Below are 22,031 nucleotides of genomic sequence, written 5' to 3'. Positions count from 1 at the left end.
TGAGAGGAGCAGGTTATTAACCCTGCTGAGCCCTGGGAGCAGAGACAGAGCCTCACACTGAACCTCCCCAGAGTCCTCCAGCCTTTTTGTTTGTTGGGAGGACTAACTGCAATCCCTTTGCCCTCCCTGTGGCTGCCCCTGGATCCCTGGCAGTGTCCAGGGCCAGGCTGGACAGGGCTTGGAGTAGCCTGGGACAGTGGAAGGTGTCCCTGCCACGGCAGGGGTGGCACTGGATGGGCTTTAAGGGCCTTTCCAGCCCAAACCATTCCATGGTTGTGTGATTCCCATGCTGCAGGTCTTGTCCGCCTCATGGGCTGGGTTTTTGCCAGTGTTTGCTGCATCTCCTGCAGAAACAAACACTTGTTCTTCCTAATTTCACGTCCATGTCCAGATGCCTTCGGGGCATGTTTCCTCCATATCAGGAGCCCTCAGCCTGTTCTGTCAGTGGGGCTGGGAAGTTGTTTCTCTGGTAAAGTTGGAGGTGCCCATTGTGTAAAATGTTTCACAAGTCACGTTGGGCTGGGAAAAGAACGTGGTGGGGCAGAGCCTGCAAGCTGGAGCTGAGAGGTGGCCTGCCAGGTGATTATACATTCCTTTTCATGGCTTGTTTGGGTTTTTTTTAAGAGGCAGAGAATAAGTTGAGGCATGTTGGAGCCTGTGTGAGGAGCGATAATGGAGTGCTTCTCTCCTTTCCCACAGCTGGGCGTAGGGAGGACGTGCCAGACCTCAGTGCCTGGCTCCTTGTGCTCACAGCCCTGTCCCGTGGGGGCTGGTGGGACATGGAGAGGGCTGAGGTGGTCATGGGGCTCTTCTCTTCCCTGTGACACCCACATCCCTGTGCCCTCCTCACCGTGGTGCTTGCTGTTGTCCCCTTTCCCATCCCACCACCCCATCCAGGGAATGAGCTCTGAGTGCTCCCTTTTTCCCCTGCCCTGCTGCCCAGTGAGGTCATTCTGGCTCCTCAGGTAAAGCAGAGCTCAAAGGGGGATGGGGGTGGTGGAAATGGGCCTCAAACCACATTTCCAGCCATGCCTGTAGTAGTTTATTTGTCTCATTTCAAAGCCATTCTATGGCTGGTTTGAATTACTCCTCCCTCGTGACCTGTTGTGCTGGTAAATGGTCTGGCTGAACAATATCCCAATATTAATTGGTGCCCTGGGATTTCGGGTGGTGCTTGGAGGAGCTTCACTCTGCTTCTGAACATTAAGTTACTCTGCAAATGTTTTTATTGTCTTAAAGAGGGGTTTACTGCCTGTTTACATAATTACTAATCTAACAATTACAATGGAATTGAGCCCTGAAAGTTGGTGGATCTTTGTGAAACACTGAACAAAGGAAGCCCGTCAGGTTTTCGGATCTTTTATAAATATAAGCCTCTGGAACAATCAAACAGACAGAAATCCCACAAAAATGTCCCAGTTAATGGATTTTCTGTTTGCAACACTGTGTAGGGTTACAGAAATGCTGGTGGCTAATTGCAGCCTTACAGATGGCACCAGGAGGGGTGGATTTCTCCAGCCTCTGCTGCCTTCCTTTGGCTCCCTGCAGTCCAGAGCCAAAGTGTGGCAGAGGGAGGAGAGTATCTGGCTGCTTGTGGCAGAGGGAGGAGAGTATCTGGCTGCTTTTTGGGTGCTTTGCTGGGAGAATTTCAGATATTTTAAAAACTTACATGTAAGTTGTTAACAAGGATGTTTTCAGAACTTCCTGTGAGTTTCTTTTGAAGAACATTTTTTTGTTTTAATGGGAGAATGAGATGGGGATTGTGACCTGGGGTGGTGCTGGGAGATGGCAGAGAACTGCCTGTGCTTCATCCTCCTTCTCATAACTGGCTCTGCTGGGTCTCCTGGGGCAAAGCAGGGAGAAGGGAATGAGGAGGAAGAGGAGAAGGAGCCTTCCCTGCAGGCAGGGACAGCCCCTGAGAGGTGTGAGTGGAGCTGCGAGTCAAAGAAAAGGTCCTAAAATCGACCCCTGAGGAAATGGTTCGTGGAAAACAGAGAAATAACATCTTGTTTCTCTGAGATTTCCCCCTCTGTCCTTTGCTCCCTTTGGCCTTTTCCTTCTCGCTGTGACCGTTCGCTGCGCGAGGCAAGGCGAGATTTCCCACTGCGACGTCAGAGGCTGGCCTGAGCTTTTTGCTTCCATGTGCCCCTCTCCAAACCTCATGGCTCCTTCGGGGGCCTGATGCAGAGCCCAGGGAAGGAGCTTTGCCCCTTGTGAAGCACTGAGCAGCGTGGCTGTTCTCAGCCTGGCTGGCGGGCAGGGTGTTGGGGAGCCGCTCTGCGCGGGCGGAAGGCACTCCTGCGGCGGCTTGTTCCCAGCTGCCCCGTGTGCAGGGGCTCAGCAGCTCCCCGGGGAAGAAAAGGCTGCACTCAGCACTCTGCAGCCAGGCAGACACTTCTCCTTGCCCTCTGCCCATCCCTGCTGCAGCCCCACAGATGGGGAGCCATCGGAAAAACTCCCCCCGGAGCGTTTGTGTTGCTGTGTCATGGCAGCGGAGCTGTGCTGCTGCTGGAGGAGCTCATCCTGAGCTTGGTTTTGTTTGGGACTTAAAGGAAGATGTGTTACTGTAAGTCACATCATCATTTTGCTGCTGTAACCGATTGCAGTGGCCTCTGCAGGCTCAGTCAGAGGTCGTGTCCCAGCACAGCAGTGGATACAGCTGTGCTGGCAAATATTTGTACTGTAGATCTGGCCCCAGTGGGGAGGCTGTGCTTTGATTCCTGCACCGCACAGAGCTCTCCTTGCTCCTTTAATGTGCAGGGAATGACATCTTGAGAAGGGTTTTGTAAGAGTTGATTAAAAACTGTCATTAATAAAGCACAAAATATGGGGTTTTTTACCTCTTCCCCCTCTTTTCATTTAGGTTTGTCAGCTCTAAAAGATGGTGGAAAAAACCCAAGAAAACAAGTAAAGAAGGGAATTGCATTTAAAATATTTTGATACTGCTCATGGGTGACTTGAAAGGATGTACAGCCTATCAATGATGTGTGACAAGGAGATCCCTTCAGACCAGGGCTGTCTTTGATGACAGAACATCCGGGGGTCTCCAGAGCACCTGTAGGGCAGACTCTGTAGTAGAGAGCAGAAAAGTTCCAGGTAAAACCCCCTGCACTGGCACAAAGGTTATTGCCTCCCAAAAAGAGATGCAAGGGCTGGTGCAGAACCACGGAGTCTTTGTTTAGCTCTGTTGTAAATGTGTCCTTTGCTTCTCTCTTTTGTCCCCTCTTTAAAGGGCTTCCCTTGGCAGCAGTCACTCTGTGTCTGAGGTGCATCCACTCACTGCAAAAATAGTTACTGCTTCTGGCCTGGGTCTGCAGGATCAGTGTGGAGAAGTGGCTGTGGCTGCTGGTGGAGGGGAAAGCACGGGAGAGTCACCTCTCCTAGTGGCTTTGGCTCAGGAGGGTGGAAAAGTGTCTTTCAAGAGGAAATTCCTGGTCCCTGGTGTTATTTTTAACACCCTTTTGAGTAAAAGCTGCTCTTAAGCAGTAACACAGTGGGGGCTGTGTGCATGCAGGCAAGAACAGTGTTGGGAAGTTACTGGTAAAGGCTGGATGTCCCTGCAGCTTGGAGGTGGCTCTGGGGGGGGGACAGAAGCCATTCAGGTGAATTCAGGAGCTGTTGTGAGCTCAGGTGGGTGAGTAATTCCCTTGTACCACAGGCAAGGTGACTCTGGTCAGTGTGCACTCAGATAGACTGAGTGTGCATCTGCTGCAGGGTTTGCTTTCATTTGGCCTGGGAATGATGCCACAGAAAACACCAGTGGCTTTGGCAGCCTATAAAATCATCTCCTGCTCTTTAAATGTAAAGAGGAAACTGGTTATTTTCTTGCAGGGCTGTTTTGGAAAAGTGAAGCACTGAAATGATGGAATGGCACTTGCTGCTGCTGCTGAGAATATCAATCACAGGTTGGAGAAGACCTCTGAGGTGGTGGGGTCCAGCTTGTGCCTGATGTCACCAGCCCAGAGCACCGAGTGCCATGGCCACTCATTGGAGTGCTGGGTAGATTTACTGTGTTTTTGTTTGGTGCTGTGGCTGATACCTCACCAGCCTGGCATTTGGAGGAGGCATAGCTGTTGTTTTACGAGGAGTTTGCGTTCCTGACACATATTTTAGAATGCCTAAAAAAAAAATTCCCACTTCTTCATACTTCAGCTCAACGTTTGGTTTCTGTGACTATAGCCAGCAGTAACTGCTCGAAAAGGAGTGAGAGACTGGTGCTGAAATATTCCCACTAGGGTTTGGAGCATCTCTCCCTGCTCCTTCTCTGGCACTACTTTGAGTCATTTCCAGGGGAGGGCTGAGCTGAAGCTGGTTTTGGCAGTGTGCTGTGCAGCATGTCGGGAGCTCACAGGTACAAGCCCTGCAGCTGGTCACCTGGCACCACTCACAGGCAGCTCCCACGTGCCAGCAGCAACATTCTCCTCTTACTGACCACAGATTGCAAAGCCAGAGGAGGACCTGGACCAACTGTGGTGCTGCCAAACTGTGGATGATTTGTTGTTGTTTTTTCCCTACTGCTCAGGAACAGCTTGAGTTTGGGAAGGACGAGTTCTGTCCCTGTGTGCAGCTGTGATCCCTGGGTCTCACCAAGGCTGGTGAGGACTCCAGGGCAGTGTTCAGCCCCTGAACCCTCAGCTGGATGCACTGGGGCTGCTCGGCTGCCTCTCTGCCTGTGTTCCATTAGACAGCAGCTTCACTTTGGCCTTGCCCTTGCTGAAGGTGTCTGGTCTGTGTTAACCTTGGCCACGGTGAGGTTTCCACGTTCCAGATGAGGTCAGTGTCTCCTGCAGCATCAGTCACTGCTGTTTCTCCCAGGCAAGTCCTGCTTGGTGCATCCTTTGATTTACATTTGCTTTTCTTGGCATTTCTGTCACACACAGGGAGCTCACGGCCCTCTGGGATCAATATGAGACAAAAGGTCTGTTCTGTGCTCTGACTTTTCCCAGCTTTGTGTCCTCAGCACAAGTCACCAGCATATTTCATTTTTATGTGTCTGCGTTGAAAACATGAAAAGACTTGAGTGAGGTAATTCTCTCCTCAGCACAACCTCTGTGCAAAGTTTCTTATGCAGATCATGATTCATGTGCCAGTTTTTGTCATCTTCAGCTCCACTAGCAGTTTCCTGGAAAGGTGTCTTCTGCTTTTCTTCCTCTGGAAAATGGGTCATCTTCTTGCAGGGAGTAGCAGGCAGAAATTAATTCCAATTCCCATTTTTTTCCTACGTCATTCCTGGTTCCATCTCTCAGCTGTGCTCCCCAGCCTTGCATCCCATTGACAGGCAGATGGATACATCACTGCTGGGATCACTTGTTCTGCAGTCCCAGGCAGGATCCTGATCCACAAGTTTAATATAAAAATTCCTTCCCATATCCCTGTGGTTGCTTCTCTCATAGTTTGGGGATGCAGATTGAAAGCTGCTGCTGACTGGCACGTTTTAAACTCTGGATTTTGCTCCTGATAACCTCAGATGTGGTGATTCACACGCCTCTCCCCGCCACGCACTCCCTGGAAAAGGAGGCAAAGCCTTCATTTTAGTTGGAGGCCACACTCAGAGCTGATAGGTATCAGCTTTCCACCCTGAGCTGCCTTAGCCTGGCTGTTGGTAGTTCTGGCTTTTCCTCTCCAGAGCATTTGCTGATCCATCCCTTTCCCACCACTTCCCAGGGTGGGGGCTCACCCCCTGAGCCCCCAGGGTGTCTTCTCCTGGGATTTCCACCCCTCATGGGTTCTGTCCCCTCTTAATTAAAGAAGCACCACCCAGCCATGTGGCCCTGGAGTTGTGTGTTCCTCCCTGGGGGGAAGAGCCGTGTCAGGAGCTGTGAGGGACGAGTCGTGACTGGAACCAGTCAGCCCAGATCAGCTGAAGCCATCAGGTTCTGCCAGGACGTGCAAGGTGAGGCCTGAGTGCCTCATTCACCTTTGGCAGTGCCAAGCTGGTCCTGAGCAGCAGAGCTGTGCATCCCTGCCTTGGAGAGACAGGGCTGTGCCAAGGCAGAGGTGAGCACAGCAGCCACTTGGGCACTGCTCGCCTGCCTCCTCCAGCTCTGTTTAAACAGTAGTCAGGATTCCCTTGGGGTTTTGGGAAGCTTGGGCTCCTTTTGTTGCTCCCATGGTCTCTGCCAGGAGGTGCAAGGTAAAACCTTGAGTGCCTCATTCACCTTCAGCAGTGCCACGCTGGTCCTGAGCAGCCGAGCTTTGCATCCGTGCAGTGCCAAGGCAGAGCTACTCTGCTGGGGCTGGTATCAGGAGGTGAGCACAGCAGCCACTTGGGCACTGCCTGCCTGCCTCCTCAGCTCTGCTTAAACAGCAGTCGGGATTCCCAGTCGGGTTTTGGGAAGCTTGACCTCCTTTTGTTGCTCCCATGGTGTCCAGCAGCTGTGGCAGGAGCGCTGGGAGCAGCAGGAGGGTGGAGGTCCTGTGGGCAGTCCTGGCTTTGGGCCTGGGTGAGTGGCTGTGTCAGCATCTTGCCTTATCCCTGCCCCACCAGAGAGCCCTATCTGTGATGCCACTGTCATGCCAGGCAATAAACCCCTGGTTTTGGGAAGTTTAGGATGCTCCATGCATGCTTTCTGCTGGTTGGACACAGCTTTCCTCCTTAGTCACCCCGTACCCTTTCCCACTGGGATGTGGCTGTGCTGGGCACTGTGTTCCTAGAGAGAAGGGGGCTCTGGGCAACCTGGCAGCAGGCATCCAGTCCTCCCTGCAGTGCTGGCCTCTCCATTCCACCCCAGTGCAGTCTCAGTGGAGGATGAGTCCTGAGCAGTGCTGATTTCAAAGCACACGCTCACAGACAGATCCTGGTGCCAAAACTTGTGCAATGCGTGCTGTCATCTGCCAAGGACATCCTTTGCTTCAGTCCTTTTTCTTGTCATGGAAGTTATTTTGTTGTCCTTTCTCCTGACTCTGAAGCAGTGATACAGGAAGCTTGCACAGCTCTGGGGCTCAGTGAGGTTCCTCACACTCCCTCAGAGAGAGGGAGGGAGCAGAAAGGGAAAGCTCTGCTGATCTGCTTGAGTTGTATTTCACACCTGTTTTTCCACAGACCTCTGGAATCCCTCCCTAGTACTTAAGTCAGGGTATCTAAAATTAGATACTTCATATCTCAGGCACCATCTTAATGATCTGTGTGAGGTCTTTGGCATTGCTTGAAAATCAGATTACTTACCTCAGTGCTTAAATGAGGAGATACACCAAGCACTTCCTCTGCAATTCCCCCTACCACAATTATTGCCCTTAATTTTTTTTCCACACCATTTTAATCCTTCACATCCTGTCTGGTAGGTCACTGCAGCCAAGGGTTTCAATTTTTATTGCTGGAGCCTGTGGTGCTGAGTGGCTCTTCTGTGCAGGCAAGGTCCCGCTTCCTTGGCTGTACAGGGAGAGCTCCCACAGATCCATGTGGAGCTCTGTCTCCTGGCCTGAACATTTTCTTGTTACAGCTCAGTCTTTTGAGTGCATTTGGCACGTCCCACCCTTGCTGTGTATCAGCAGCTCTTGGCTCATTTGGCACCAGCAGAAAGCCCTTTTTAAGCTAAGTATAATAACAATAACGCAAAACCTAAAGGTAAATAAACAAGCCGCACCTTATTTTTTATTTCAGCTGCAGCATTTTGGGAATTCTTCTCGTTTTTCAAGTATCATATAAATGTACACACAGTCCTCAGAGCCTCCGTGGAGGCCAAGTGGGCTCCTCCTTCCCTGCAGTTCCCTCGTGGCTCGGCTTAGTCTGCCCCACAGGCTCCAGGGAGTTGCCGTCGTGGCTTCCCATAGATTTGCTTATGTCTGATGATCTGAAATTAGAATCCTTCCCCTGCTCTGCCCTTTGCTGGAAACGTGTAAAACCTTGCAGATTTCCCCCCAGGGTAGAAAGGGGGATTTTCCCACCATTAAAAATAAAAGGGAAGGAAAGGAGAAAGAGTTAAAACATGCTCAGATAGTTGTAAAAAATGATTGAAAAACAAACAAACCCACAACCGTGTCAATTATTCACATCCCCTCTATAAATAGAGAAGCCCTGGAGAGGGGGCTTTCCCTTGGGCTACCTGCTCTGCTCTTTCAATAATTTATTACCATGGTGCTTTCTCAGTGCTGTGCTCCTGGTTTTGTTTCCTTTAGCAGGGATTTGGGGATGGCTGACTGTTGCTTCTGTGGAGGTTTAAGGTCTCTCGACAAACCTTCCTCCCTCCCTCCCTCCCTCTCTTCTTGCCTTTTCTTCCCTCCCTTGGGAATTGTCACAGGGGTGGTGCTGCAGCTGGAGGAGCAGAGCTTCCCACACCTTCCCCTTCAGGAGCTCTGCTCAAAGGGAACGTGGGTTTATTTTTCTTTGCCCTCCTCTTCATCTGGAGGATCACCAGCATTGTTCTCGCAGCCGTGACAGACACGGAGGGTGCGTGCTAGCGAGACGCTTGCAGAGAGGTTTTGCAATTGGAGCTCTACCAACCCATTCCTGGGGATGGATGGATGGATCCTGACCTTCCTGCATGGTCACTGTCATCACACTCCAGCTTCAGGAGCAGCCATTCTCCTCAACAGGTACTATAAGCCGTGGTTGGCTTGAAATTCATTTTTCTCACAAGCAGCACTCGGTTTGAAATTAATTTTTCTCACAAACAAAAGGCTTCTCTATGGCATTTTAAATGTCATAGGAAGAAAACACAGAGAGGAGCACGTTTGTCATTTATTTTTGCTGCTTTAAAAGTCAACCAGCTTCTGCAATCCTCCGAAGTTGGTCTTGGGGCTCAGTGTCTACATTGAGAGTGGGAAGCTTGGAGCATTTTGGAATTACATTTGTGAACAAAGATCTGGGCATAGAGCAGTCTCTTATCTATCCATCCATCCATCCATCCATGGGTCCAGCACTGGTGCAGCCTCACCTTGAGGCACAGGGGCAGTTTTGGGCACCACAGTTTGAGAAGGATCTAAAGCTATTGAAAAGCATCCAAAGGAGGGACACAAGGCTGGTGAAGGATCTGGAGGCTTGTAGGGTGTCTGTGCAGGGCCAGGAGCTGGACTCTGATCCCTGTGAGTCCCTTCCAGCTCAGGATATTTTATGCTCCCTCTCCTGTGGGTTTTGTTTTGCAGAGGGCAGCCCAGGGATATGGGATGGGGAGGGGCAGAGCTGCCAGGCCAGCAGAGCCCTGGAGCACAGGAGAGCATTTGCCTCGGTCTCAGGGCAGGGCATTGGCTGGGCTGATCTCAGCAGTAGTTCATATTAGCTAACTAACTATTAACCAACAAAACGTGGCCTCCAGTCACAAACCAAGGGCCTGATTGTCCATTTCAGGAGATGGGATTGAATGCTGGAGTTACAGTGGCATGGAGCTGGGATCGTGGGTGGGGAACACAGCCCAGAGCTGCTGATGGATATTGAATGGTTTCTGTATGGAATGCCTACTGCTTCCTGACTCTGGATGGAAGCATTCTCTGTATGCAATGGTAGCATCACCAAGGGCTACTCAAACTGGATGAAGATTTACTTAACAACCAACTGATTGCATTTGAAATCTGACAAAAGCAATGCCTCAGAAAATGAAAAAGTAAAAATAGAATTGAAAGAGAGCTGTCGTCCTTCTCGCCAACTTTTCCTGTTCACTGGACAAGGGGATATATTTGCATACTGATTTTTTTCATTGGGAAAGGAAGGGTTGTACTTTGGAAAGGAGGCTCTTAGCTACAGTTTCCATATTTTTCATCCATTAATGTTCCTGTCAAGTGTCCACTAGCAAACAGAAAACAAGCGTGCTGGAATTTTCTCCAGACTCTTGGCATTGCAAACTGCTGCAGCACGTGGCAGCCAGAGCTCTTTGCTGTACCTGGAGTCGCAGGTAGCAGATGTGAAGAACAACAAGGTGCTCCTGTAATCTGTTCTGCTTCCCTGCTCTGCGTTTAATCCATGCATGGAGGTTTCCTGCGCTCCCCGCCGGGATTGGTGAGCCCTGTGGGAACTCCTTGGCCTGGATTGTGGAGGCACTGTTGTGTGGCTGTGCAGTAAATACAGCTGTGCTGCCTGCAGCCCTGCAGAGGCCGGGGAGCTGCACTGACGTGTTCAGGAGCTGGCTCACAGACACCAGGGACGTGTCTGAGTGTCGGGAGCAGCCAGCGCTGACAGGGCGTGTTTTGTCTCAAGTGTGGAAGTTTGAAAATATTTATTTGATTTTTTTTTTTTAAATCATATCAGTTGTTCCACGTGTCAATGTTTACAACTGTCCATCTCCCCTGAGAACAGGCTGGTGGGTCACTGGTCAGCTTCCCCCTTGGCCAGCATCCATGGGAGCAAACGTGTCCAGAAAGGGCTCTGTGCTGGAAGGGAAGTGATGGGGCTGTGCTCATGTTTGCTTTAGCCTTTCCTCCTGAACAAGGAACGTGGGCATCACTTTTTGCCCTGCTGGACCTTCCAAGACCTTGCTGGAAGGAAGGCTTTGCTGGAGGCTGCTTCAGAGCTCCAGAAATTCTGCTGCGGCACAGCCTGGGCTGTTGGAACGAGCCAGGACACCGAGAATTGTTCCAGTGCATATTAATGTCAGACAAAGTATGAAAAACAAATGTTCTTCTTGAAAAGTACGAATTGGTTTAATTTAGGAAAGATGTCCAAGTTGTAAAATAGGAGCAAAACTTTTCAGGAAAGAGTCAATGGGTAATCCTTGTTTTCTGGGGGAGCTGTGGTGCCCAGTTCTCATCTGTTCATGGCAAAGGATGTTGCCCTTCAGATGTACTGTAGCAGCATGAGGGTTTGGATAATGCAGGATCCAGGTGTAAACATTCCCTTTTTAACAAAGGACTGCCAGGAGAGAAGGGGGTTTTGCTGGAGGAGCACAGGTGGTATGTGGAACCTTGGAGCTGGTTTCTCAGGAGAGTGACCAGAGTTTGTGTCACCCCGGAGCAGATTTTAGAGTTACAGACTTCTCAAAAGCCATGTCAGGGTGGAAAATCTGACAGAATGCTGGGCTGTGTTTGTTTTGCTCTTCTTTTGGGCAGGTTTTTTTGGGGCAGTAGCAGGCAGATCTGAACAGAGATGGTCACAATTCCCTTTCCTGGGAGGTGAGGAATGCTCGTGGCAGGGCTGCTCCCTGTGTGGTGGGTGCAGGTGGGGAGCCTCTTGCCTGTAGGACCTTTTTTGTCAGCAAGATTCCCCTCTTGGAAATTTTTGGCAGCTGGCATGATAATGAGTCCATTTCAATATAAATGAGCTTCATTTTATTAATTTCTGCCAGCTCCTGAGCAATTCATGAACTGCTTTTCAGATCTCTACCAACAGCTTGGGGGAAGAGGGGGAGGTAGGGAGCAAAGAAGGGAACATGAAGGAAGAGAGAGAAAATGAGAATATTTTTAATTTTAAAAAGAGCCAGTGACTCTCATCTCTTTTGAGAATCCAGCCAAGTGTGAGGATCACACTTTCTCCACCAAGCAGCTCCAAGAACATGAAGGGCAGCAGTAATCCCTCCCCAGGTTTTTGCTCCTTGGCACCTGTGGAGAAGTTTATAACTCTCCCAGGTTTGTGTGCAGTGTTGAGGTGATGTTTTAGTGCTGCTGCTTGGCTGGGAGAAAGGGGAGTTGGATGAGAGCTGGATTGGGAACTCATTTAGCCTCTCCCAGGCCTGGACTAGAGCTGGGCTCCTTGCAAGGGAGCTCAGCAGTGGTACCAGGCCTGGAAAGGGCCGGGATTTGGTGTCCACATGAGCTCAGGGTCTGAATCAAGGACTGTCCTAAGAACTTGTCTCAGGTCTAGGTAAGCACAGACTGATCTCTTGTATCTGTGCCTTCATGAGCGCAATTAATCCGAGAACCCTTGCTCACAAAACCAGCTGTAAATGCTCTGCCCCAATGTCTGATTCGCCCTTGGAAAATGGCCATGAGATCCCTGCCTGGAAAACTGCCCTTTCCATAACTGAGACAGTCTGCAGGGAAATCTCCTGCGAGGCCTTCCAGCATCTCCTGGGCGGCTGGCTTCCCCTTGCTGCCAGAAATTCAGCCCTGCTGTGTTGGAAGGAAGGTGCCTCTCTTGGTGGTCGCCCTTAGATGCAGGTGTGGTTTTGGCCCTGAGCTGAGACAGAGCGGCCTCAGCAAGGCAGTGTTAAAGTCTGGGGGGATTTTGGTTGGGAAGAGGAGCTCTCCACGTCCCATGGTTGGGGCTGGCGGTGCTTGACCGGGTTTTTTCATTTATTCTGCCGCCATCAGCTTTCATCATCTGAATTTGAGCACAGCATCCCGTGCCGTGCTGCCCAGTGCTCCTTAGGTAAGTGCTGATGACAGGCCCCTGCAGAAGATGCTCCTGTACAGCCCTCCCCGTTAACCCTGCTTTGTCTGATGTGTTTTTCTCCCCTTTCTCCCCAGGTTTTTGGCATGTAGGCATAGACTCTGACGCAGGAGTCATGGAGTCGCTGAGTGGCAGGTGCTGACAGCTTCTGCAGCCCCAGTAACTGCTCACTTTGGGGTCATTTGCAATTCTGTACCTCTAAATGCCACAGCTCTCTGGGGGAAGGTTGCGCTGGATACCGGGACTGCCTCGGAAGGTACATGTGCCTCCCTCGTGTTTCTGCAGGGCTTGGCTGTGCTCTGGGCTGCTGGGGAGGGCAAGGGCACGAGCTGCATGGCTGGGTACTGGGCTGGGCAGCACAGGGGCTTTTCCCTTCCTCCTTCCCTCCTCCTCTTACTCCAGCTGCCTGCAAGGTCTTTCTGGAGTCCATCCCGTGCTTTAACACATGTGAGAGCGGCTCACAAAAAGAAAAGTGGCTGGTTAAGAGGTTCTGGTGTGAAAACAATGAAATACACCGCTGGAGTTTCTGAGAAACTCAAAGGCTTTCTGTGGAATTTCAGCCTCTCTATTGCCCTTTTGAAAAAGCACATTTTAATTACAATAAAATGTGTGTGTTCACACTCGGTTATTAGTCTTGTACATTTTTCTATGTGGTTCTGGTGAGTTCAGTGAAAATCTTTGTTGTTGGCTGGCAGATTTTAGCAGAAGTTTATTTCTGTAGGCTCACTGCCCGCTGTGGATTTGATCATTGTTCTGGTTCTCACAGCCTTCGAGCTACGCTCCAGGAGAAAAATACGGATTTGTCACCAGGGCCTCCCACCAGAATCTAATTTTAAATTTGCAATCTGTTGTCTTGTGAGGTGCTTCAAATTTGGTTGGAAATTTAGTATTTTTCAGATATGCTCCTGGAATCTAGTGGCCCAACCTTTTGCGGGTTCAAGAGTTAGTAACAGAGGTTTAATTGAAACGAGTATTCTGGTTTTGTAATTATTTTAAGAAATAATTTAATATTGGGGTAGGGGAAGAGGAAGGGAAATTACTGTTTTTAAAGGAAATTAGGTTCTCTGAGTGGGCCATCATCAGTGGTCATCTAGAATGTGATATAATTTATGTGTAACCATTTCATGTAAGAGTCATCCAGCAAAACCTCAGCAGTTCAGCTGGAGGTCAGTCTGCTTTTCCCATATACCCAGTGTTGGGAACACTGCTTTTCCTGCAAAATTCATGTTCTCCCTGCTGGCAGCCTAGTCTTGATGTCAATCTGAAGTTTGAGCTTTCAAAAAACACATCTCAACCCCTTGTCCTGTCTCTTGATGTGCAAGCTGGCTTAAAGGTGACTTTCTTGAGGCCACCACATTTCTGTTGTTTTCCCTGCGCTGAACCAGGAAAAGTAGCAGGTTTTCTGAGGGAGAGAGCCCTTTCCCAGGATGCATGATCAGGCCACCTCTTAGGGGATGTGGCAGCAGAAGTTGCCGGCCCTCATTTGCCTGGCTTGGGCTGCAGATATGAATCTGCATCTTCTGCGTGTGTCTTCAGCCAGTGCCTGAGTCAGGGCGCTGGTGCCTCTTGCAGGAGACGTGCCTGTCTCCCTGCTTTGCTTTTCAAGCCTCTCCCTCCCCGAGAGAGAGTGAGATTTCGTCAGAGGCCCTCTATTCCCACAAAAAGTTTGGGTTCTGATGAATCAACATTTTCTGCTGAAAAACGCCCAGCCAGTTGCGCTCACAGCCCCGTGCTGATCTCTGCGAGGTTCAGGTCATTCACAGCAGATTTCTGACACTACCACAGACCTGTGTAAAGCATGGAGATGTGTCACACTGGATCTGTGTCATATCCTGGTGGTACCTTGATGGGTCTTTAATGGTGGCCGTTGCATTTGGCTGCTGAGCTAACAAGGGGAGCCTTTGTCCCACCAGCACTTGCGTGCAGCTCCCATTAACATTACTCATTTTCTTAATTTGATACAGATTTTTTTCATTGAGTGTGCTAAATGCAGTTAAGCCACAGACAGGCAGCATCTGGCAGTCGTAGCTGAGCACTTTGAGACGCTGTTGCCCCAGGGTGTCTGCTGTGGCCCGTGGCAGGGGGAGGCCGGGGCTCCCCTCCCCTGCCGAGCTCCCCTCGCTGGGGATGCCAGAGTCTATAGCAGTGCCAATTCCCCTCTCAGAGCTGCCTTTCCACATCTGCCTGAGCTCACCTCTCAGCTCCCTGCTGCCATAATACGAGGAGGTGTCACTCTGCAGAGGCACTGTCCCCTCCTATCCCCACTGTGTCCCCAGACAGGCACCCTTGAGCTGCCTCTGGCACATGCCAGGCCAACTCGCCAGCTCAGCAAAAACTAGCTAATAAGCTCTTCTTTAAAAACTAGCTAATAAGCTCTTCTTTTTGTTGCTTTTTCTTTCCCCTCCAGATTTATTTTCCGCTGTTTTAGTGGACTCTGCTGCACGAGCACTTGATTTGGTTCAGGGTAGCTGGTGGAAACGCTCAGCCAGCGATGCAGGAGGGAGGCAGAAAGGGGGTGAGAAGGTAGGACTGGGGATCCTGTTCAGAGGACCCCCCCCCAGCCTGACCTGGTGGGGTTGACTGTCCCCCCAAACTGTGTCCTGCATGTCCCAGGGGAGATGGGCTCTGCCAGGGGATGGTGACAAACCTTGGGGATGGCACTGTCTTGCATGGCTGCAGCTGGACCAGCTGCACTGCCTGCAGCCACTGCCTGCTGCTGCACCTTCTGCACTGGGCAGCATTTGGGAATTCAGTGGGATTAGGCAGGGCCTTTCCAGGGTGCAGGGCTGAGGTGTGGGCTCACTGGCAGCCCTTTGTGGATTTGCAAACTCCTCGCCTAAGCGCCAATCCACAGAATTGAAAAAAGGTCGGCTCTTTGCTTTGAAGTCTGACACTTCTTGCCAGTCTCTAGCAGATACTTCATTGTGTGAAATCACTCCCTGAACATTCCTTCTGTGGAGACAAGACTTCCCTCCTTCCAGGAGAGTGTTATTTCCTCATGGGATGCAGCCTGAGCTGCTGCTCCTTTCCTCACCAAGCCCATTTGTGCTCCTGTTGCTTTTCTGGCTTGGGGAAATCTTGCCTGGTGTGGTCGGAAGGTAAAGAACTATCGCAGTTTCAAGAGGACTTTTAAAACTGCTCTTGCTCCTTAGGGTGAGAAGGGATGGCTGGAGATGGGATGGATGGCTGGAGGCTGGGGATAAATGGTGCAGGCTGTGCAGCCAGTGGAAATCCCCCCGGATGGAAGTGTGGTCAGCAGGAGCCAAAGCAGGGGAAGCATTGCCCCAAGAGGGTTTCTTCTGCAGGACAGAAGTATTGAGGGCTTGTTTTAGGTATCTGCAGAAGAAAAGATGCAGGTGTTGTGCTTTGAAATGTTCTATAGGCAAAAGCTGGCTGTTTTTCAGTGTGTATCAAAGAGCTGTAGCTCTTGGGAGATAATGAACCCTTGTCTAGCGATTGATAAAGCTGTCTTTTTCTTTTTTTGTTTTAAGATTTATACCTGCCCTTTATTTTGTGCTTTTATTTTTCTAAACAAGTCATGGCAGCCAAAGGGAGTTCTGCCATTCATTTGAGTAGATGTAAGGCATTTCCTGCTGTAGTTTACTTCACATGCAGTTGTATTTAGGTTCAATGCAGAAATGCCCAGATATTTATGGTGTCTCCTGTTGCTCCAGCACGGAACAGACTTTTAGCCTCAGCCATGAGCAACTTTTCAGGGCAAGGAGCAGAGGCACAGTCCTCTTGCTGTGGTCAGAAGTGTCAGTGCAGAGTTCAGTTCTGCCGTGCTGTCCTGTTGTTTAGTGCCAGCAGTTCCTCATTTTCCATGTGTTTATATAGGGCTCATTCAGTTCCGTGCGGCAGCAATTGTGTGCATACAGATAGTGAGGGAAAATAGGTGGTTGTGTTCATTCTGCCAGCATCTGGTTCAGTATCCACCAGCATACTGGCAAAGGAGAGGAAATTGCCCCAAGAAATTAAAAACTCCAGATTATTTTACTGGTAGGGCAGCTTTTTTATTTTCAACCAAAACTTATGGAAATGGCTCAAAACAAAGAAGTTTTGTCTTGGAATTTCTTTTCAAGACTGATGGACTATTTTTCTCTATGTAGTTGTCTCGTGTGTAATTCAGGATCTCCTGTTTAATTTTGAACTTTGGCATTTACTTTTCCTACTCTTCTTGCTGTCAGGCCAAAGGGGAAGGACCCAATACTACTGATAAAATATTTCTGACATTTGTTGAGTGAGATCACAGACCTCAAAGTGTTTTCCCAGGTTGAATCAGATCATCACTCCCACCTCCTGGATGGGAAACCTGTTCCACGGCGGGACATGCACAGCTGAATAATGCAGGAGGCTGGGGCTGGGGACACCAACCCCATCCCTGTGTTCCAGCTCAGATCAAAGAGCTCAGATCTGCTTATCTGCTTCAGAGGGAGTGGGAAGGAGAGGTTATTTTTGTATAGTCTGAGTCACTCATGCTAATTTATTTTTCATAATATGGCTTTCTTGTGGGGGACTCTCCGTACCTGCTCAATGTTGCACAGTTTTTTTGTTCCAGAAATCAAACCTGTCATTAGCTCGCTGCCAAACGGGTGGATTTGTACTTTGCTCTTTGGTGCTTCGCTTTGCAGTTCCTAACAAAAAAAAAAAAAGGTGAAATCTCAGCTAAAGGTGTACATCCCTCTACTCTTCAGCATCTGTTACCTGCAGATAAACAAGAGCTGTTGATTTTTTGAGTCTGTTGGCTGGAATGGCAGCGCTCATGCTGAGGGTCAGGTGAATGTGCCCGGAGCTGAGATGGCCCTGTGGTGCTAAACTGGTTCCAGTTCACGCCGAGCTGCAGGGTTCAGTCCTTCGCTCTCCTGCACTCTTGGTTTGCACCAGCAGAGCTGTCTGGTTGTTTGCTACCTTCTGATTTAACTGTATTTCTAGGTTTGCTGGTACAGCCACTGGTTAATTAATTAATTAATCTGTGGGATTATTGCTGCAGTTACAGCAGTCCCTGTGAGAATCTGCGGCCTAGGTTTTGGGACGGGCTCGGTAATTAATTCAATAAAAAAATCAGCTGTTTTTGCGCCGGGGCGTCCGCGTGCCTCCCTCTCCTAACGGTGCCCTCTGCTGTGTCCCTCACAGACCGTGACGCCATGGGCAACGCGGAGAGCCAGAGCGTGGAGCACGCCTTCTACGGGGACAAGCAGCCGGGGCTGGGCCGCAAGCACACGTCGCGCTCGCTGCGCCTCTCCGGCAAGGCCTCGCGCCGCGCGCGCCACGCCTCGTCGGGCAAGATCATCCACCGCAACTCCGAGGTGAGCACGCGCTCCAGCAGCACCCCCAGCATCCCGCAGTCGCTGGCCGAGAACGGCCTGGAGCCCTTCGCTGCCGAGGCCAACCTGGAGGACTTCGGCAGCGCCATGTGGGTGGAGCGCGTGGACATGGGGCTGCGGCCCGTCTCCTACCACACAGACTCGTCGATGACGCCCAGCGTGGACAGCAGCACGGTGCTGACAGCTGCCTCCGTGCACAGCATGCCCGACTCAGAGGAGAGCCGGCTCTACGGCGATGAGCCGCCCTTCCTGGCCGAGGGCGACGGGCGGGCGCTGCGCTACGCGGCCAATGGCGCTGCCTTCGCCGACGCGGCCAGCTTCAAGAAGAAGCGCTCCAAGTCAGCCGACATCTGGCGTGAGGACAGCCTGGAGTTCTCGCTGTCCGACCTCAGCCAGGAGCACTTGACCAGCAACGAGGAGATCCTGGGCCTGGCCGAGGAGAAGGACGCCGAGGCCGCGCGGGGCCCGGAGGCGGGCGGCAGCCCCCAGCCCCTGGTTGCCTGCCAGCGGGCCAACTCCATGAGTGACTTGTATTCCCCCAAAACCCCCGGCGCCGCCGTCAACGGGGGCCCCCGCAACACCTTTGGAGGGTACTGCCGGAACCTGGTGTCCGACATCCCGGAGCTCGGCAGCCATAAGATGGCCTCGGTGGCCGCCGAGGACGCGCCCTCCTCCTACAGCAACTATAACACACTCCCCTGCAGGAAGTCCCACTGCCTCTCCGAAGGGGCCTCCAACCCCCAGATGAGCCACAGCAGCAGCATGCAAGGCAGAAGAGCGAAAACCACCCAGGTGAGGCAGTTTTCTTCTGTGCTTTGGCATTTGCTGGGCTGAGTCTATAGATGAAGGTTTTCCAGGTTCTCCCAGGCTAGGCTGTGTTTTCCTGCATCACCCTCTTTCCAGGAGAGAGCTGAACTAGCCAGTCTCCAGAGCTGGCTCAATTCCATCACTGTCCCTTCTTTATCTGCAGCTCTCCTTGGACCTTTTGCACTCTCCCCTGCCTCTGAGAAGGGGAAATCTGCCTTTGCCAGCAGAAGATTTCCCTGCGTGCTTTGCAGTGCTGACGGCTCCTTTTTTTCCAGGGTAGCTGCCAAAACTGATCACTCCTCTGCAGAGTTGTGTCTCCCCTTCTGCCCTCCCCACATTGTCGCTTTCCCCTGCCTGCACTCGTGGCTGGAGGCAAAGAAAAAACCTGTCAGTGTTTCCCCTCCATGCTCAACACTCACTGGGCTGAAATTTCACTTTTCTAATTAGCTGATGTTAATGTCTGTGCAAAACATCTCCCTGAAACAGCACTGGCACTGCCAGGCCTGCTGTAAACTGAGAGATGATGGGGCATGGAGATGTGTGGAGAAGATGCTGCTTCTCTGAGCCAGGGACAGCAAAGACTGAAGAGAAGCTTTGCTGTCAGGTGCCCCTCCTGCACTCCAGACACCAGGACTGTGATTTTGGGGCTTTCTTACATGTTTCCCTGCTTTTCCCTGTCCTGCCTGAGGGAGTTCCTGCCTCAGGCTGCAGGCAGTGGTTCTGCTGGCAGTTCAGTGGCAGATGACTTGTAGAGAGGGGCAGAAAGGAGTTCCAAACCCTGCCCAAACTCGTGCTGGGATGGGGCTGCTCAGGGACTCCGTGGCCACACTCGATCTGTGGAGATGGGGTGCCGCTAAATATAAAACTGACATGCTGAAACAGATGCTGCAGCATCCCACAACAGCAGCTTTGTTCTTCAAAATCACCTCTTTGCTCTCGGAGGTGAAAAGCCTTTGGTGTGCCACTGCAGGATAAAAACCTAAAGAACAACAAGAAGAAAAAAAAATTTAAAAAATAGATGGGTTTTGGCAGCCTTGGACCTAACAGCTTTCCTGAAGATTGTTGGGTGCAGCCTGCTTTCGAGGGTATTTAAGGAAAAAGAGAATAGAGTCGGTGATGAACAGCCAAGCATTTGTTTTTCTTCTTGGTGCCTGTGCTGGCATTCAGAAGATTCCTCTGAGGCATGTAGTGAAAGTCTGGAATTTAAGTAGTATTTTGTGAGGCCTCAGCCATACCCAGGGAAATTATTTCGTGGGGCTGGTTTCACTAGATGGATCTCCCGAGACTGGAGATGATGGCTATAAGGAGTCTTAGCAGTGATTATTACCATGGATAAATTCAACAAAATTAAAGCTTTGCAAAGGTCAAAATTCCTCCTCCCAAGTCTTTAATCCCAGCAGCATCCTGTAAGTATAAGATAGTTGTCAGAAATGAAGTCATGTCAGCCCCAGCCTAGCCTGAGCAAGCTTAGGGAAATGACTGCCATTATGTGTTTGAAAAGGCAGAAATGAAGTCCAAATTTGCACACAAAGTGAAAGGAGTTCTTGGTGAGCCTGATGAGGTGGCTGTGGACGGGGTGAGGGGAGGGAAGTGACCGGTCTGTGTCTGCACCAGGTCCCCAGTCAGCAGTGTCTCACACTTGGCTCCTCTCCTTGACACTGCTGATGTGGAGTGTGCTGGGGGCTGAGGCTGTGTCACTGCCCTGCTCTTACTGTGTTCCTTGGCACTGTGCTGGCCTGTGCCAGCTGGCACTGGGCACCTTTGGGGCAGTTTTGTTTCCCTCTGCCCTCCCAATCTTTCAGCTCTTTTATCTTTACACTCTTGATGACCCCATTGCCCCGGAGCCTGCCATGTGTGTCCTCGTGCTGGAAAACACTTCCTGCTATAGATGTGTGTTTTGCCCAGCCTTTTAAACTGCTTCCCCCATCCCAATCCCACAAAATAATTGTTGCATCTTAGGGCCATGAGGCCAGCACACAAAGGTGACCCAGGGCCAAGTGTAATGGGGTGTTGGACACAGTTTTCCCTCTTGGTCTCCGGGCCAGTGAGGTGTCACTGCTCCATGGAGTCACATCATGGATTCCCCTAGCCAGGAGTGACGTTTCTGCCCAGATCCCTGTTGTCAGTCCTCATGAGACTTGGGGTTGTGTTTTCCAGTGGTTTGGGGTTTTTTTTCCCACTTTTTGGAAAGCTGTAGCTGGGATATCTGCCTGTTTCTTTAGTCTCAGCTGCCCTGGTGCTGGAAGGGCCTGATGTTCACTGGTGGGTGACTTTTGACTGGTTTAGTTCCTGAAGAAGGGTGAGTCTGAGAGCACAGCCATGGCCTTGTGCCCTGGTGTTTGGTTCCCAAATCCAGCCATCATTCCATTGCACACTCAGCTGCATTCAGGAGCACCACTGTGGTTTCTGTAAGTTAAATTTGCTACAGGTTATCACTAGCTGTGCTTTCTGGGCTGTCCTGGAAAAGTGCATCCCAGAAGGAAGGTGCCAGAATCATGGCTGCACGTTTTGTTCCAATGCATTATCCATGGGTTCTTTGCAAGTACATGGTTTACATTAAAGTGAAAAACACAACACAACAAAAACAGGGAGGAAAATATCTGCCCATCCAAATTTAAACCTTAAATTGAATGCTGGAAGTCCCTCTGCAGTAATGGAAGGGAGCTTTTTCCCATGGAGAGACAGCTCTATTCAATATGCACAAGTGATTAGTGCTCCCGGGGTGGCTCTGGGGCACCCACGCAGCAGCTCTGCCTTTCCCAACACTGTGCCATTAAGGGCTCAGCTCTGCCGAGCCAGGCTTCCTGGAGAGCTCTGCTGGGATCGTGTTTGGCTTTTGGAGCTGAGGTGGTGTAGGTGGAAAGGCCTTAACTGGCTGCCATTTGCACCCATTTTTCCTGGAAGGCAGGAATCACGGCTTTGATACAGCTTGTTCTGACTGTGGGTTGTGAGATCCCCAGGATCCTGCAGCCTGTTTGGTGGGATCCAGATTTTGTTTAGCAGCCCTGTTGTGTCCTGGGGCAGCTAACCATCTGCCTGCAGGAGACTCCCTCCTCCTCCTCCTCCCCCTCCCCCTGGTAGGCGTTCAGGGACAAATGTACCCTATTCTTGTCTGCTGTTATGAGCCCTGATTGACATTTCAAGGACGGAATTTCCCAGAGCAGTTGTGACTGCCCCTGGATCCCTGGAAGTGCCCAAGGCCAGGCTGGACAGAGCTTGGAGCAGCCTGGCACAGTGGAAGGTGTCCCTGCTATGGCAGGGGGTGGAATGAGATGGGATTTAAGGCCCCTCCCAACCCAGCCCTTCTGTGATTCTGTGGATTAAGGGATGAAAACCTTGAGGTTTGGTTTTGTGCCCCTTCCAAGCCTGTCTTGCCACCTCCTTATTCCATATTCCTTGTGAAGCTGAGTGGGGGGGAAGGAGCAGACTTCTTGCCTGACTCAGTTGGAGTCTGTGCCGGCTTCAGAGCCAGCCCCAGGCCATGTCCTTGGCGTGTTAAATCCCCTTTTGGCCAATTTTCACATTTATTACTATTTTTAGGCCTCTCTAGGTAGCCTGCAGGAATTTGGGATCTCAAACCTTAAAAAAAAAAAAAAATCCAACATAAAAATTTTTGCAGAATATGCAGGAGATGAAACCAAGGGGGT

At 50.8% G+C, this 22,031-nt stretch overlaps 1 protein-coding gene across 8 annotated transcripts in view; it reads left to right on the top strand.

Moving 5' to 3' along the window:
• The window catches only part of TIAM1 (TIAM Rac1 associated GEF 1), a 155,430-nt gene that overhangs the window by 66,522 nt on the left and 66,877 nt on the right, over nt 1-22,031 (top strand). For 2 of the 8 annotated variants that reach the window (XM_038129945.1, XM_038129954.1), the window contains 2 exons: nt 12,331-12,509; nt 17,387-18,369. In XM_038129945.1, the coding sequence (XP_037985873.1) occupies nt 17,398-18,369 (972 nt within the window). In that variant the 5' untranslated portion in view covers nt 12,331-12,509; nt 17,387-17,397. Of the gene's footprint in view, nt 1-8,395; nt 8,533-12,174; nt 12,233-12,330; nt 12,510-14,660; nt 14,777-17,386; nt 18,370-22,031 lie in introns of those variants that run through there. The other 6 variants (XM_038129997.1, XM_038129935.1, XM_038129971.1 and 3 more) reach the window with 5 other exon arrangements.

Source organism: Motacilla alba, chromosome 1 (assembly GCF_015832195.1).
Source record: "Motacilla alba alba isolate MOTALB_02 chromosome 1, Motacilla_alba_V1.0_pri, whole genome shotgun sequence".
NCBI lineage: Eukaryota > Metazoa > Chordata > Aves > Passeriformes > Motacillidae > Motacilla > Motacilla alba.
The sequence above is the reverse complement of the archived record's forward strand: the minus strand, read 5'-3'. Positions and strand labels throughout refer to the sequence as shown.